General features: G+C 52.3%; 2 protein-coding genes and 1 non-coding gene across 3 annotated transcripts in view; 2 read left to right on the forward strand and 1 right to left on the reverse strand.

Moving 5' to 3' along the window:
- Positions 1–896: 896 nt before the first annotated feature.
- PSMB3 (proteasome subunit beta 3) lies at positions 897–8,050 on the reverse strand. The gene is made up of 6 exons (XM_005861912.2): positions 7,940–8,050; positions 7,428–7,612; positions 4,815–4,922; positions 3,584–3,761; positions 1,832–1,926; positions 897–1,008 (listed from the first exon to the last, which is right to left on the reverse strand). Exons 1-6 carry the CDS (start codon positions 7,940–7,942, stop codon positions 960–962), a joined length of 618 nt encoding a protein of 205 aa, XP_005861974.1. The 5' UTR covers positions 7,943–8,050; the 3' UTR covers positions 897–959.
- Positions 8,051–8,830: 780 nt separating this feature from the next.
- On the forward strand, positions 8,831–8,904 carry TRNAN-GUU. The gene has a single exon. It is a non-coding gene; the product is annotated as a tRNA-Asn (tRNA).
- Positions 8,905–10,977: 2,073 nt separating this feature from the next.
- PCGF2 (polycomb group ring finger 2) overlaps positions 10,978–11,224 on the forward strand; it is a 12,960-nt gene continuing 12,713 nt past the window's right edge. The window contains exon 1 of the mRNA XM_005861913.2: positions 10,978–11,153. Within this exon, the coding sequence (XP_005861975.2) occupies positions 11,067–11,153 (87 nt within the window). The 5' untranslated portion in view covers positions 10,978–11,066. The remainder of the gene's footprint in view (positions 11,154–11,224) is intronic.

An 11,224-nucleotide genomic window follows, 5' to 3' on the forward strand; every position in this document is an offset into this window, starting at 1 on the left:
TGGCTGTCAGCTGTCGTTCTCGCGCACATTGGGAAATGGACAGACCCCCCCGCCCTCCTCCAGCTGTTGTAGAACCACACACACCTGACAAACCAGCTATAAGGCTGGCTTTGAACAAGTTACCTCCATGTTGTACCGAGGTTCTCAGTCTAGACCAGCCGTGGGCAAACTATGGCCCGTTTGAAATGAATAAAACTAAAAAAAAAAAAAAAGACCGTACCCTTTTATGTAATGATGTTTACTTTGAATTTATATTAGTTCACACAAACACTCCATCCATGCTTTTGTTCCGGCCCTCCGGTCCAGTTTAAGAACCCATTGTGGCCCTCGAGTCAAAAAGTTTGCCCACCCCTGGTCTAGACTCTTTCATTTGGGGAACTCAGAAAAGACAGGTGCTCAGGCCCCTTTAAAAGACCAATTGAATAAGAATCTTGAGGGATGGGATCAAAGTATCTGTTTTAGAAGCTCCCCAGGTGACTAATGTGCAGCCAAGGTTAGGAAACACGGATCTACAGGCTAGTACTTGTAGGTACTCGGCCAAATTTCTACCAGAAACAATGAAAGAAGATTTAAGGGGTTTCTAGTTGAGTTGAGTGAAAAGGAGTCTAGTCTTTGAAGTCAAATGGAATGTGGGTTTTTACACCTTTGCACCACCACTTACTACAGTGGCCCTGCGCAAGTTATTTAACTACCTTAAGTCATTATGATAATGATTAAGTTCCAAAATGTGTAAAGCACTTTGTGCAGGGCCTATAACAGGCACTCAAATGATGTGTAGACATTATCCCCTCTGGTCGGTGGAGATGCTGTAAGTCAAGGCCACCTGCGGGCTGAGCTAGACCCTGAGTACCTATTTGTAACTTCCCAGCTGGGGATAGAGATCAAAGAAACAAGAGTGAAAGAAAAACTTTTACTTAAAAAACAAAACAAAAAACAACAGTGGGCTCTGGAAACGGGAGTTAGTCCATTCGGGCCTTCAGGGTCCTGGTGGTGATTTTGTCCTTCTCACTGCAGGGGGAGAAAATCATGAGACTGCAGAACAAGTGGCGTCCTAACTGGGTTTAACTGTTTTGCTCACGTACGTTAATGTAGCCTGTGCTGAGGAGGGGGAGCATGGAGAAGTGGGGAAACTGGTGAAAGCTCCCATAGGTGGGACCATCAGGAGGTGAGATGATTCAGGGCTGGACTGAGAAGCCGTCCAAAGAAAGGAAGGCGCTCCCCCAAGGCCTAGAGAACAAGGAACTAGGAAGGACATGCGATGGGTTTCACGGATGGACATAACACTGTCAGTCCCAGTCTGTTTCTCATGGTGATTAAGCAGGATATCCCATAACAAAAGGCTCCAAATACTTGTTCTGGTTGTACCTAAGGGAAGCAGTTGGGAGGACACCTATCCAGCTAGGTTCCTGGTGACAGCCCCAAACAATTAAGAGGAAAAAGGGGACGGCAGGCAGAGGGCAGGAAAACAGCTCCCAGGGCGTAGCACTTCACACACTGAGTCCCACACTGGTGGGAACTGGGGGAGATGAGGGAGCCACCCAGTGTTTCAGTCTGTCTGCAGTAGCTCTGCTGTGGCTCATCACCACACAGGTCCCTGAGATTTTGGGGGCACTTAAAGGGAGAAAGAAATGTCTATTGTGAACAAGGGGAGACTCGGGGTCATGGAGCCTCACCTGACTGAGGCCAGGGGAACCTGGGTAGGCTCCCAGCTGCCACCCTTAGGGATTTCTGCTCTCCCGCATCTGCCAGGGCGCTGGGAAGATGGGGGTGTTTGTGTGGGAGGGGAGAGGGAAGTGTCTGCAAAGCTTCTAGACTTGCAGCTCATACTCACATGACGTGGACGACGACTCCCATGCCTGACACGGCGTCACGGTCCACAGCATTCAGCATGGCTTGTGAGATGGTTTCAAATAGGTGTTCTGGATCCTGCCAACAGAGCAGAAGCCTTTCAATCCCCAGAACCTCGGACGCCAACGTGGTCTGGCTCCTTAACACTCTATTTTTCTAGGCTCAAGGACCCCAGCTGTGGCCCTCCTCTGCCTGAAGTGAAAGACTCCCTCAGTTCCTTCCCAGAAGGGAGCAGGTTATATAAGGGGAAGTTCGAGCCCTGCACTTCCTCCACTAATCAGCAGTGTGACCTTGGGCAAGTCATACCTCCCTTCACTAAGCCTCAATTCCTCGCCTGTACAATGGGGAGAAGACTCCCCATCTGGCTCCCATGTGCTCTGTCAGCTGTCTGATGGGCTCTCCGCCTGGGTGTCCCATTCGTACTCAAAACTCAACCTGTCCAGCCATGACAGCACATTTCCACCCAAACCTGTTCTTCATTCTCTGTCTTTGTTGTTTTAGTTAGAAAACTCAGGAGTCCTTAGTATCTCCACCTCCCTCATTTGTTTTAAATGACTAAGTCCTCTAGACCAGTGGTCGGCAAACTGTGGCTCGCAAGGCACATGCGGCTCTTTGGCCCCTTGAGTGTGGCTCTTCCACAAAATACCGACTTCTGCACATGGGCCACGAAGTTTCAATCGCACTGTACATGCGCCCCCACACGTGGTATTTTGTGGAAGAGCCACACTCAAGGGACCAAAGAGCCGCATGTGGCTCGCGAGCCGCAGTTTGCCGGCCACTGCTCTAGACCATGGCTGCCCCACCTTCCCACTGCCAGAATCTTTGCTCAGGACCTTAGAGCCTCCTGCCGGTGACCACAACAGCTTGTCCCTTCTACCTGCAGGCCTCTGGTTCCCGAAGGTTCCTTCCTGCCCTTGACACCGCACCAGAAGAAAAAGTTCAAAGTCCTGGGCATGGCATTCAAGGTATTTCAAAGTCTCATCCCAACCTCACTCTCCTTCATCACCTCGCCCCACATCCCGCTCACACTCCTGCAGCCACAGCGAGCTCTCTGTCTCTGACCACGGGGCCCCTCCCGCACCTTTGCACAAGCTGTTCCTTCTGCCAACCAGGCCCTTTCTCTCCCCCTCTTCCTAGCAAACGCATTTTAACAAGCATTTGGGTGCCTGCCTTGCTTCATTAGACTGCAGTGAGCCCTTGCAGACAGACTTCCTGGTTTCCCCAGAGTCTGACCAAGCCGGCACAGCAGACAACCCTCACTGCCAGGCACTGTTCCATCTTCTCGTGTTTCCTCACACCTCCATGGATAAGGTAGGTGCTACTGTTATCCCATTTTACAGCTGAGGAGACGGAGGCAGAGCAGTACATCGACTTACCCAAGAGTAGAACTCATTAAGCGGTTGGTGCAGCTGGTATTCCAACCCAGAACCCATTCTGTTGAGCTGCCTCTAAAACTACACTTTACATTTTGTTAAATGTTTGTTAAATGAATGAGAGAACCCTGAAAACCCAGTGTGAGGAATTATTTGTTGTAGCAAATATCTAATTGGGGTCCCTGGAGCCAGCCAGCCCACACCAAGGCCCTGGCGGATGGAGTTTCTGGCTCAGCAGCTGTGGCTTTCTCCCCTACCCACACCATTTCCCCCAGTATCTGCAAGGCAAACACATGTTCCCCTGATGGTCAAGGAGAGGAGGCCACCTCAGATGCCAGCCCCACTTCACGCCACCAACTCACCATGTCGGGCTCCCAGAGGGACTCGCACATCCCATACATCTGTTCGGCACAGGTGCCGCTGACCACAAAGTCGTCAGTCACCATGGGGCAGCCAATGAGGTCTAGAGAGCAAATGAAGGGCTGAAAGGTCTTCGGGTCCAACCCAGCAATGACTGGCTCAGTGTAGTAGGGGCCAAACCTGTAGGGCCAGGAGCAGAGAGAAACCAGAACTTAAGAACAAATACTTTCCTGTTCAGGTCTAGTTAGACAAGGCCCTGGCCCAGACCCAGGGAGGAAAACAGAGGGCATGTTTGGGAAAATCTCCTTTTCCTGTGGCCAGCTTTTTAAAAATTTACTTATATTTTTATTGACTTCAGAGAGGAAGGGAGAGGGAGAGAGAGATCAAAACATCAATGATGACAGAGTGTCATTGATCGGCTGCCTCCTGCACGCTCCACACCGGGGATCGAGCCCACAACCCGGGCATGTGCCCTGACCGGGAATCGAACCGTGACCTCCTGGTTCATAGGTTGATGCTCAACCATTGAGCAACACTGGCTGGACCTCGATGCCTTTTTATTATTTTCAATAAACATGAGCCATTAAATATATATCTTAATGTGAGTTAAATTTTATAAAGCCCCCTCATATGAATCAGTTTAAAAAATCTTTTGTTAAGCCTTTCTCAATGTGGGATTTTGATAAATGTGGTTACTATATACCAGACAATTCACAGCTGAGGAAATGAACTTATGCCTAAAAACAAAATGGTAGTCCTGCCTGGCTAGCGTGGCCCAGTAGTTGAGCGTCGACCTATGAATCAGGAGTTCATGGTTCGATTCGCGTTCAGGGCATATGCCCGGGTTACGGGCTTGGTCCACAGTGTGGGGCGTGCAGTACAGGAGGCAGCCAATCAATGATTCTCTCTCATCACTGATGTTTCTTTTTTTTTCTTTTCATTTTCAGTAAGTTTTCTGTGACCTAGTTTCTGGGTTAATTTTTTACCAAACTGCTAGGAACGCACTGTGCCAATATGGCGGAAATGAACTTGTGCTCAGGAGGCCTTGGTGAGGGACACCAGGCAGGCCTACCATATGCACCGTGGTGGTTCATCATTGATAGATCCTGTGACTTTAACTGAAATGATATATAACAAAACCAAACGTACCATAGATCAATTGATACAAACAAGTTCCTATGGCATCTCATAGGAACAAAATGTCATCCTAGGACCTGCTATATTTCCACTCACCGTTTCTCATACAAGAGGTTGGCCACCATGCTCATGAGGGTGTAAGGCTTGATCTGCCGACCTTCCTTCAGCTCATACAGGTTCAGTCGGAACTTAAGGCGCTGGGCACTGTGGAAGGAGCAGAAGAATTGGTAAGCCACTGTCCCCTAGTGTCCAACCTGTGGGGGTCAGGAGGGACAGAGGAAGACACCACCTGGGCCCTGCCATGGCTCCTCCCTTCCCCTCCCAGGGATTTTCTCACCAGAAGTCCAACCTCATGTCCACGTTTCAGGACTTGCCCAACACAACACCTGGACACACCACTCTAATAACCTCCCCCCCCCAATACTTTTTAGAGGGGAGATTTACATATATATATATACACATGTATATATATTTTATTGATTTCAAAGAGGGAGATAGAAACATCAATGATGAGAATCACTGACTGGCTGCCTCCTGCACGCCCCCTACTGGAGATGGAGCCCGCAACCAAGGCATGTGCCCTTGACTGGAATCAAACCAAATAAAATGCACAGCAGAAGGAGCAGTGGACTGTGAGAGCTGACCTGGGCTAAACCTTCATCCTCCACCTTAATTTTTTCATCCTCAAGATGAGGAAAAAGTCAATCACCTGGTGGTGAGACAATGTATGGGCATATGACAAGGTGCTTGGAAGACTGCAAAGTCTGATATGTCTTAAGCAGCAGCCACACTAAGGGACCGGAAAGTGACTAAGAAAAAAAGGCCACAAATCCTCCAGTGCCATCTGCGAGCCCAGGAATGGGCCCCTGCGGGGAGCAGACTAATGCCATCCCTGCCGGAAGCAAAGCAAAGAGCCACACAGGCCCCCGGGTCAAGGAGCCTCCGACACGAGCTTAGCTTCATCCGACAGGCGAGGAAGCCACGGCCTAGCACAGGGAGCCATTACCGCCCACAAACAAGCAAACTCGGTGAGAACAACCTCCCGAAGAAAAGAGGGTGTGAGGAGAACAGCCGTGGCCGGAGGGAGGACGGCTGGTGGGCGCCGTCACGCCGACTGGAACTCTCAGCTACCATTCCCTGACTCCACCAGAACCGGAAAAAGGTCGGCTGGCTCCGTTAGATCTCAGGAGGAATTTCCAAGTTCTATGTTCTTGAGACTTAGGGGACTTTCAGGGACACGGCAGAGAACGTTTTCCGCCAAGCGTCCACCCACATTAGCGAACTGGTCCCTCGGCCTTCCAGAAACAAAGTCCAGGAACCGCCGCTTCTTAGGCCGCCAGCTTCTTGCAGGACCCGTCACCTGTGACCACACCTTCCCTCTGGAAACCCAATCTTGATTCTGTTCCTCTGGCTTCTCATCTAACCCCGCTGCTAACATTATGCAGTTCAGCTTATTTGTCCCCCTTGTCTCTCCAAAATCTGTTCCCATAGATTTAACAGCTCACCAACACCGCTCCAGCCCCGAGATAGCGTTTCATACCCCAAATGCTCACAAGATGTTTCCACTTGGCATGCCTTGTCCCCTCAAAATTAGTGTCAAAATCAAAGCTGTCACCTCCCTCTAAAACAGCGGTCCTCAACCTGAGGGTCACGACCCCTGAAAATACATCCTGCATATCAGATGTTTACATGACGATTCATAACAGTAGCAAAATTACAGTTATGAAGTAGCAACGAAAATAGTTTTATGGTTGGGGGTCACCACAACATGAGGAACTGTATTAAAGGGTCGCGGCATTAGGAAGGTTGAGAACCACTGCAATTCCTCCCAATTCCCAGGTTTCAGTCAACAGGCTCAACACAGAAATCATCTTGAAAACATTTCTGGACGGCCTACATCCGGGTACTAGCTTAGACACTAGTAAGGACAAAAGGGAGGAACCACAACCTCAATGAAGGACTCTTTGGCCTCACAATATCCAAGCAGCCACCATGGCTGGCCAGCAACAACTCTCAGAAATGCTTTCCTTTCCTTTTTCATCACCCCCACCCCACCAGGACCACAAGGAGCACACCTGGACTATCGCAACGGCTACCTAGTTCAGGGGTCCTCAAACTACGGCCCGCAGGCCACATGCAAATACAAATATTGTATTTGTTCCCGTTTTGGTTTTTTACTTCAAAATAAGATATGTGCAGTGTGCATAGGAATTTGTTCACTGAAGTTTTTCAAAGACGGAGCGTGCAGGCTTTCGCTTCCGAGGGGCCTGTGTGGGATCTTGGTTGAACTTCATCAGCTTGCATCTTGAGCAAGATGCTCTCTGAGACCCTCGGCTCCCTGATCTGCTGGAGCGTGCAGGCTTTCGCTTCCGAGGGGTGTGTGTGGGGGATCTTGGTTGAACTTCATCAGCTTGCATCTTGGGCAAGATGCTCTCTGAGACCCTCGGCTCCCTGATCTGCAACACAGGACCGACGGCACCGTGGTGATGTCACTAAACGAACCCACGCAGGTCAGGTGCTTTCCACAGCCTGGCACAGTGTCAATGCCGTGTAAGTCACTAGCACACAGCTCTGTCATGCGTGGTGTCCCGCAAAGGCTCGAACTCACTGGAGCTTTGGGGAGATGGCTGACTCCCGGGCCACTCACGACGCCAGGCCAGGCTGGTCCATGGAGAGGCCGGGATGTGGGCGGGAGTCCCCGACACTTACACGGTCTGGACGTCGGTGGCTAGCCCGGCCAGGCCGATGTACAGCCGGTCGCCCATGGGGAAGATCTTCTGGAAGTCCGTGGTCACCATCTGGGCCTGGATCCCGAAGCGCCTGTCGGCAGCGATGGCCACGCAGTCCTTCCCCTTCATGGCCATGACGGCCCCTCCATTGTAGGACATAATAGACTGGGGCAGACAGGGGGGAAGGGCTCAGCGCGAGGTCAAAGGCGGCCATAGACCCCGGCCCAGCCCCTGATCCGGAGGCTCCCGTCCACACCGTCCTCCACTCTGGAGGCGCCTGGAGGCCTCGAACTCCAGATCTGAGATCAGCCCTACGGGGCTGCGAGGAGCCGCATTCGCCTCACCCACCATGGTCCTCACCGCGGTGCGCTCCCCTTCAAATTGGAGCCGCTTCCTTCAGTCGACCGCCAGGCCCTCTTCGCCTCCCAAACCTCCCATGACCCCCGTTTCTCAATCGCTCCCCCGAGTCCCTATTCCTCGCTCCCATCTCACCATGATTGCGGTGTAGTAGGACCTCCGACCGCCACAATTCCAGCAAACCGGCCGGGGACCTCACTGCGCAACCACCCTCGCTGTTCTCTCTCTATTGGCTGAAAGGCCGGTCTTTCCGGGATATTTTGGCTTTCTATTGGCTGAAAGTCTCTGTCAGTCACCGGCACGGGAAGTTTGATTGAGAAGTCAAACCGGGGACCGTAAAGCGGAAAGTGAAAAGTCACGGCGAGTGCGGAAGGACCTGGCGTCGCGGTGCAGGCTGGGATCGCGGCGGACCCGGTCTCGGGACCCGACAGACTGGAGACCGGGTCTGCGTGCACTTGGGCTGCCGAAGCCGTAGATACGCGGCTGCAGCCGCAGCTGCAGGGCTGCAGTGTTGCTTGTCGAGCTTATCACTCATCTTAGCTGGTTTCATTTATTTATTCCAGAAACCCTTACATCTGTTGTGTGCCAAGCACTAGGCTCTGGATATTAACGGTGCCTGGTGTTTAAGAGGCGCCATCAAGTGCACATTTAATAATGCGAGGAGGGGAGGACTGTAGGTGGGCGTCGCGAGTGTTCAGCTGCAGGGGTTCAGCCGCAAAGGGGAGGTTTGGAGGCCGAACATTGTTCTCTGGGGTCGATTTCAAGTATCCCAAATCTCAGCTCACTCTAAAAAGGGGCGTTCCGAGCTTTCCCTTATCTAAGATCCGGAGGCAGCCGGCGCCCACCCCCCCAGAGCCAATGGAGGAAGGCGTGCCTGTCCTGCAGCTTTCTTCCACGAATCAAGACCCTTCCCTTTCTCCCTCGGGTCCGTTTTTTTTGCACGGCGAGGGTTGCTGTTCTGACTTCTGCTTGGTCGCAAGCTCACTCCTATTGACTCGTCTCACCGCCACCTCAGTAGCCACGACGGTCTCTGTGGCGCAATCGGTTAGCGCGTTCGGCTGTTAACCGAAAGGTTGGTGGTTCGAGCCCACCCAGGGACGCTTTGTTTTCCTCCCTCCTAAGCGTAATTATCCCAACTGCTGGAGTCCCCAAATTTGGTGTTGAAATGGCAGAGATATACTTTTTCTATAGCACATCAGGGGGTCATTGTGATTGGAAATTTGTTGTTTATTCAGTGATGGGTTAATTTCTCTGCGCTTTCTTCTACCACTCTGCCCCAAAACTGGACGGCAGGAATAACAGATTTTTGTCTTACCGGGCAATACCAATACGTTTCAGGTTGCATTTTTTGTAGGATTAAGAACGAATTTCCAGTGGAGGTTAGATAGTTTTCCATTGTCGGTCTCAGTCGCTGTTACAATCTCGAACTATTACATTTGGAAGGGAAGAAAGCGTGTGAGAGGAAGGCAGAGACAAACTGAGGGATGAGGAGAAAGGTGAGAAAGGGAGAACATCGCTGTGATATGTGGACTCAGGAAGAGGGGATATGACAGAGGAAATAGGTGAGGTCAGAGGAAGGAAGACCCAGAGGAAATGGAGAGAAGGAAAAGAGCAGTTAATATGAGAAGCATTAAAAAGGGAAAACAACAAAACAGTTTTTTTCTAGAAATACACCCACATAAGTGAGGAGGATTGGGAAATAGAAGCAGAAACTGACAAAGGACATTGTTTTGGGGAGACACGGGTAAAAGAAGGAAAGGCAGTCATAAAATCCCGAGAGGAGCCACTCTCTCCTACCACTGTCCTCATCTTCGAGGGGATCTGACCTGGCAATAGCTCTTGGTATGAGCCAGAAATGATCCCCCCGATTTCCGGGGTCCCTGCCCACTGGAAGCGGATTCTTCTGATGAGTGCTTGTCAGGTAGAGAATCACCTGCGATACTACAACTACGATTGAGATAAAGAATTGGCACCTGACCTCTCCCAGAAGCACGTTCAAAGGCAGGGGGTAGGAGCCTCCACTTTTATGAAAGAGCTAAGCAAAGGACTCTCTCAAGCCATTCTCTTCCACGTCTGGTCTCTTCTCAAGATTGGGCTCACAGGAGGCCTCTTCTGAAAGCCCTTGCCAGTGCGCACCCTCCCTGCCCCGCTCTCACACCGCTGGTGGGGGACACGGAAGGGTACACAGTGCCACGGGAGCTCACCAGACAGGCTGTGTGACCCTCCGGATTTGCCCCCGTGGGTCTGTGAGTACCCTGCCCGGGAGAGCCCGGCTCATCAGCGTTCTGTGCCCTGTGCCCTGTGCCCAACGCAGCACTTGCATTGACACATGACAGGTGCTTCTTTGTCCGAACACTAGACACATTCAGATGTGGGGAAGGTTGGGACAGAAGATTCTCCTGCTAAACCAGAAAGGCCAGGGATATGGGGACCTGCTGCCTAGGACAGAAATGATGCAAGTTTTCGTGGGTAATGGGGTCTTCAGCTTGCTCCTTCTGTCCTGTGATTTGCTCCCGGCTGGTGCTTGATAATTGAGGAACAAGTGAATGGATCCCAGGTGAGCACCGAGCACGGTATCCCTTCTAGCCGCACCCCAGGATCAAAGAACCGCAGTAGGACTCAGAGGCAGTAGCAGATACCTCCCCCCACCCACCAATACACACACAACCAAGGGTAGTCCCTGGATGCTCGTGTGCACTGTGGGTGGGATTGAGATATCGAAGCCCCTATAGGTTGCTCTTGCTCCGGATCTTCTAGCCCCAAAGGAGTGGCAGACCAAGCGTCCTTGCTGCGCTCCCCTCCCCAAAGGGCGACTCCGGGACAGAAGAGGATGCCCAGGTCTTCCCTGGCAGAGTCCAAGGTTCAGGCGGCACACTTGCCCTGGGGACAGGGGGTGCGTCCATCCCCAGAACCCCCTTTCCCAGAGGAGCGGCGAACTCCTGGTCTGTGCATGCAAACAGTGTGGAGCAGGTGACCAGGCCCGCCCTCCGCCCTCCTCTCCCCGCCCCCACTCGGCCAGGGTGGGCTGAAGGCTGAAGCTGGGGTCACTTGGCGGCCAAAGGGTGACCCTGGTCTCTGGCCAGCGAGTGAAAGCATGCAGCCCGCGGACGCCAGCTTCGGGTCGGCCTGGCCTGCGAGCGAGAAGGGGAGGAGGAGGAGGAGGAGGCGGAGGCAGGCGCTCCGAGGCTGGCCGAAGAGTCGTCTCCCAATTTGCTAACTCGAGCGAGCCACCGCCAGCGCACTTAATGGCGTTTCTGGCCGGATGGTCGCGCTCTTTGGAGGGACAGACACAGTGACCATCCCCAATAAATCTCGACGAACGAATAAGCGAATCGACCGTCTTCATGAGGCAGGCCCGCGGGCGTCGCCGAAACGTAGTATCGATTAGCTCCCCCGGCGCCCCCGCCGCTCCCCCTTCCC

Source organism: Myotis brandtii, unplaced genomic scaffold (genome assembly GCF_000412655.1).
Source record: "Myotis brandtii unplaced genomic scaffold, ASM41265v1 scaffold157, whole genome shotgun sequence".
NCBI classification, from domain to species: Eukaryota; Metazoa; Chordata; class Mammalia; order Chiroptera; family Vespertilionidae; genus Myotis; species Myotis brandtii.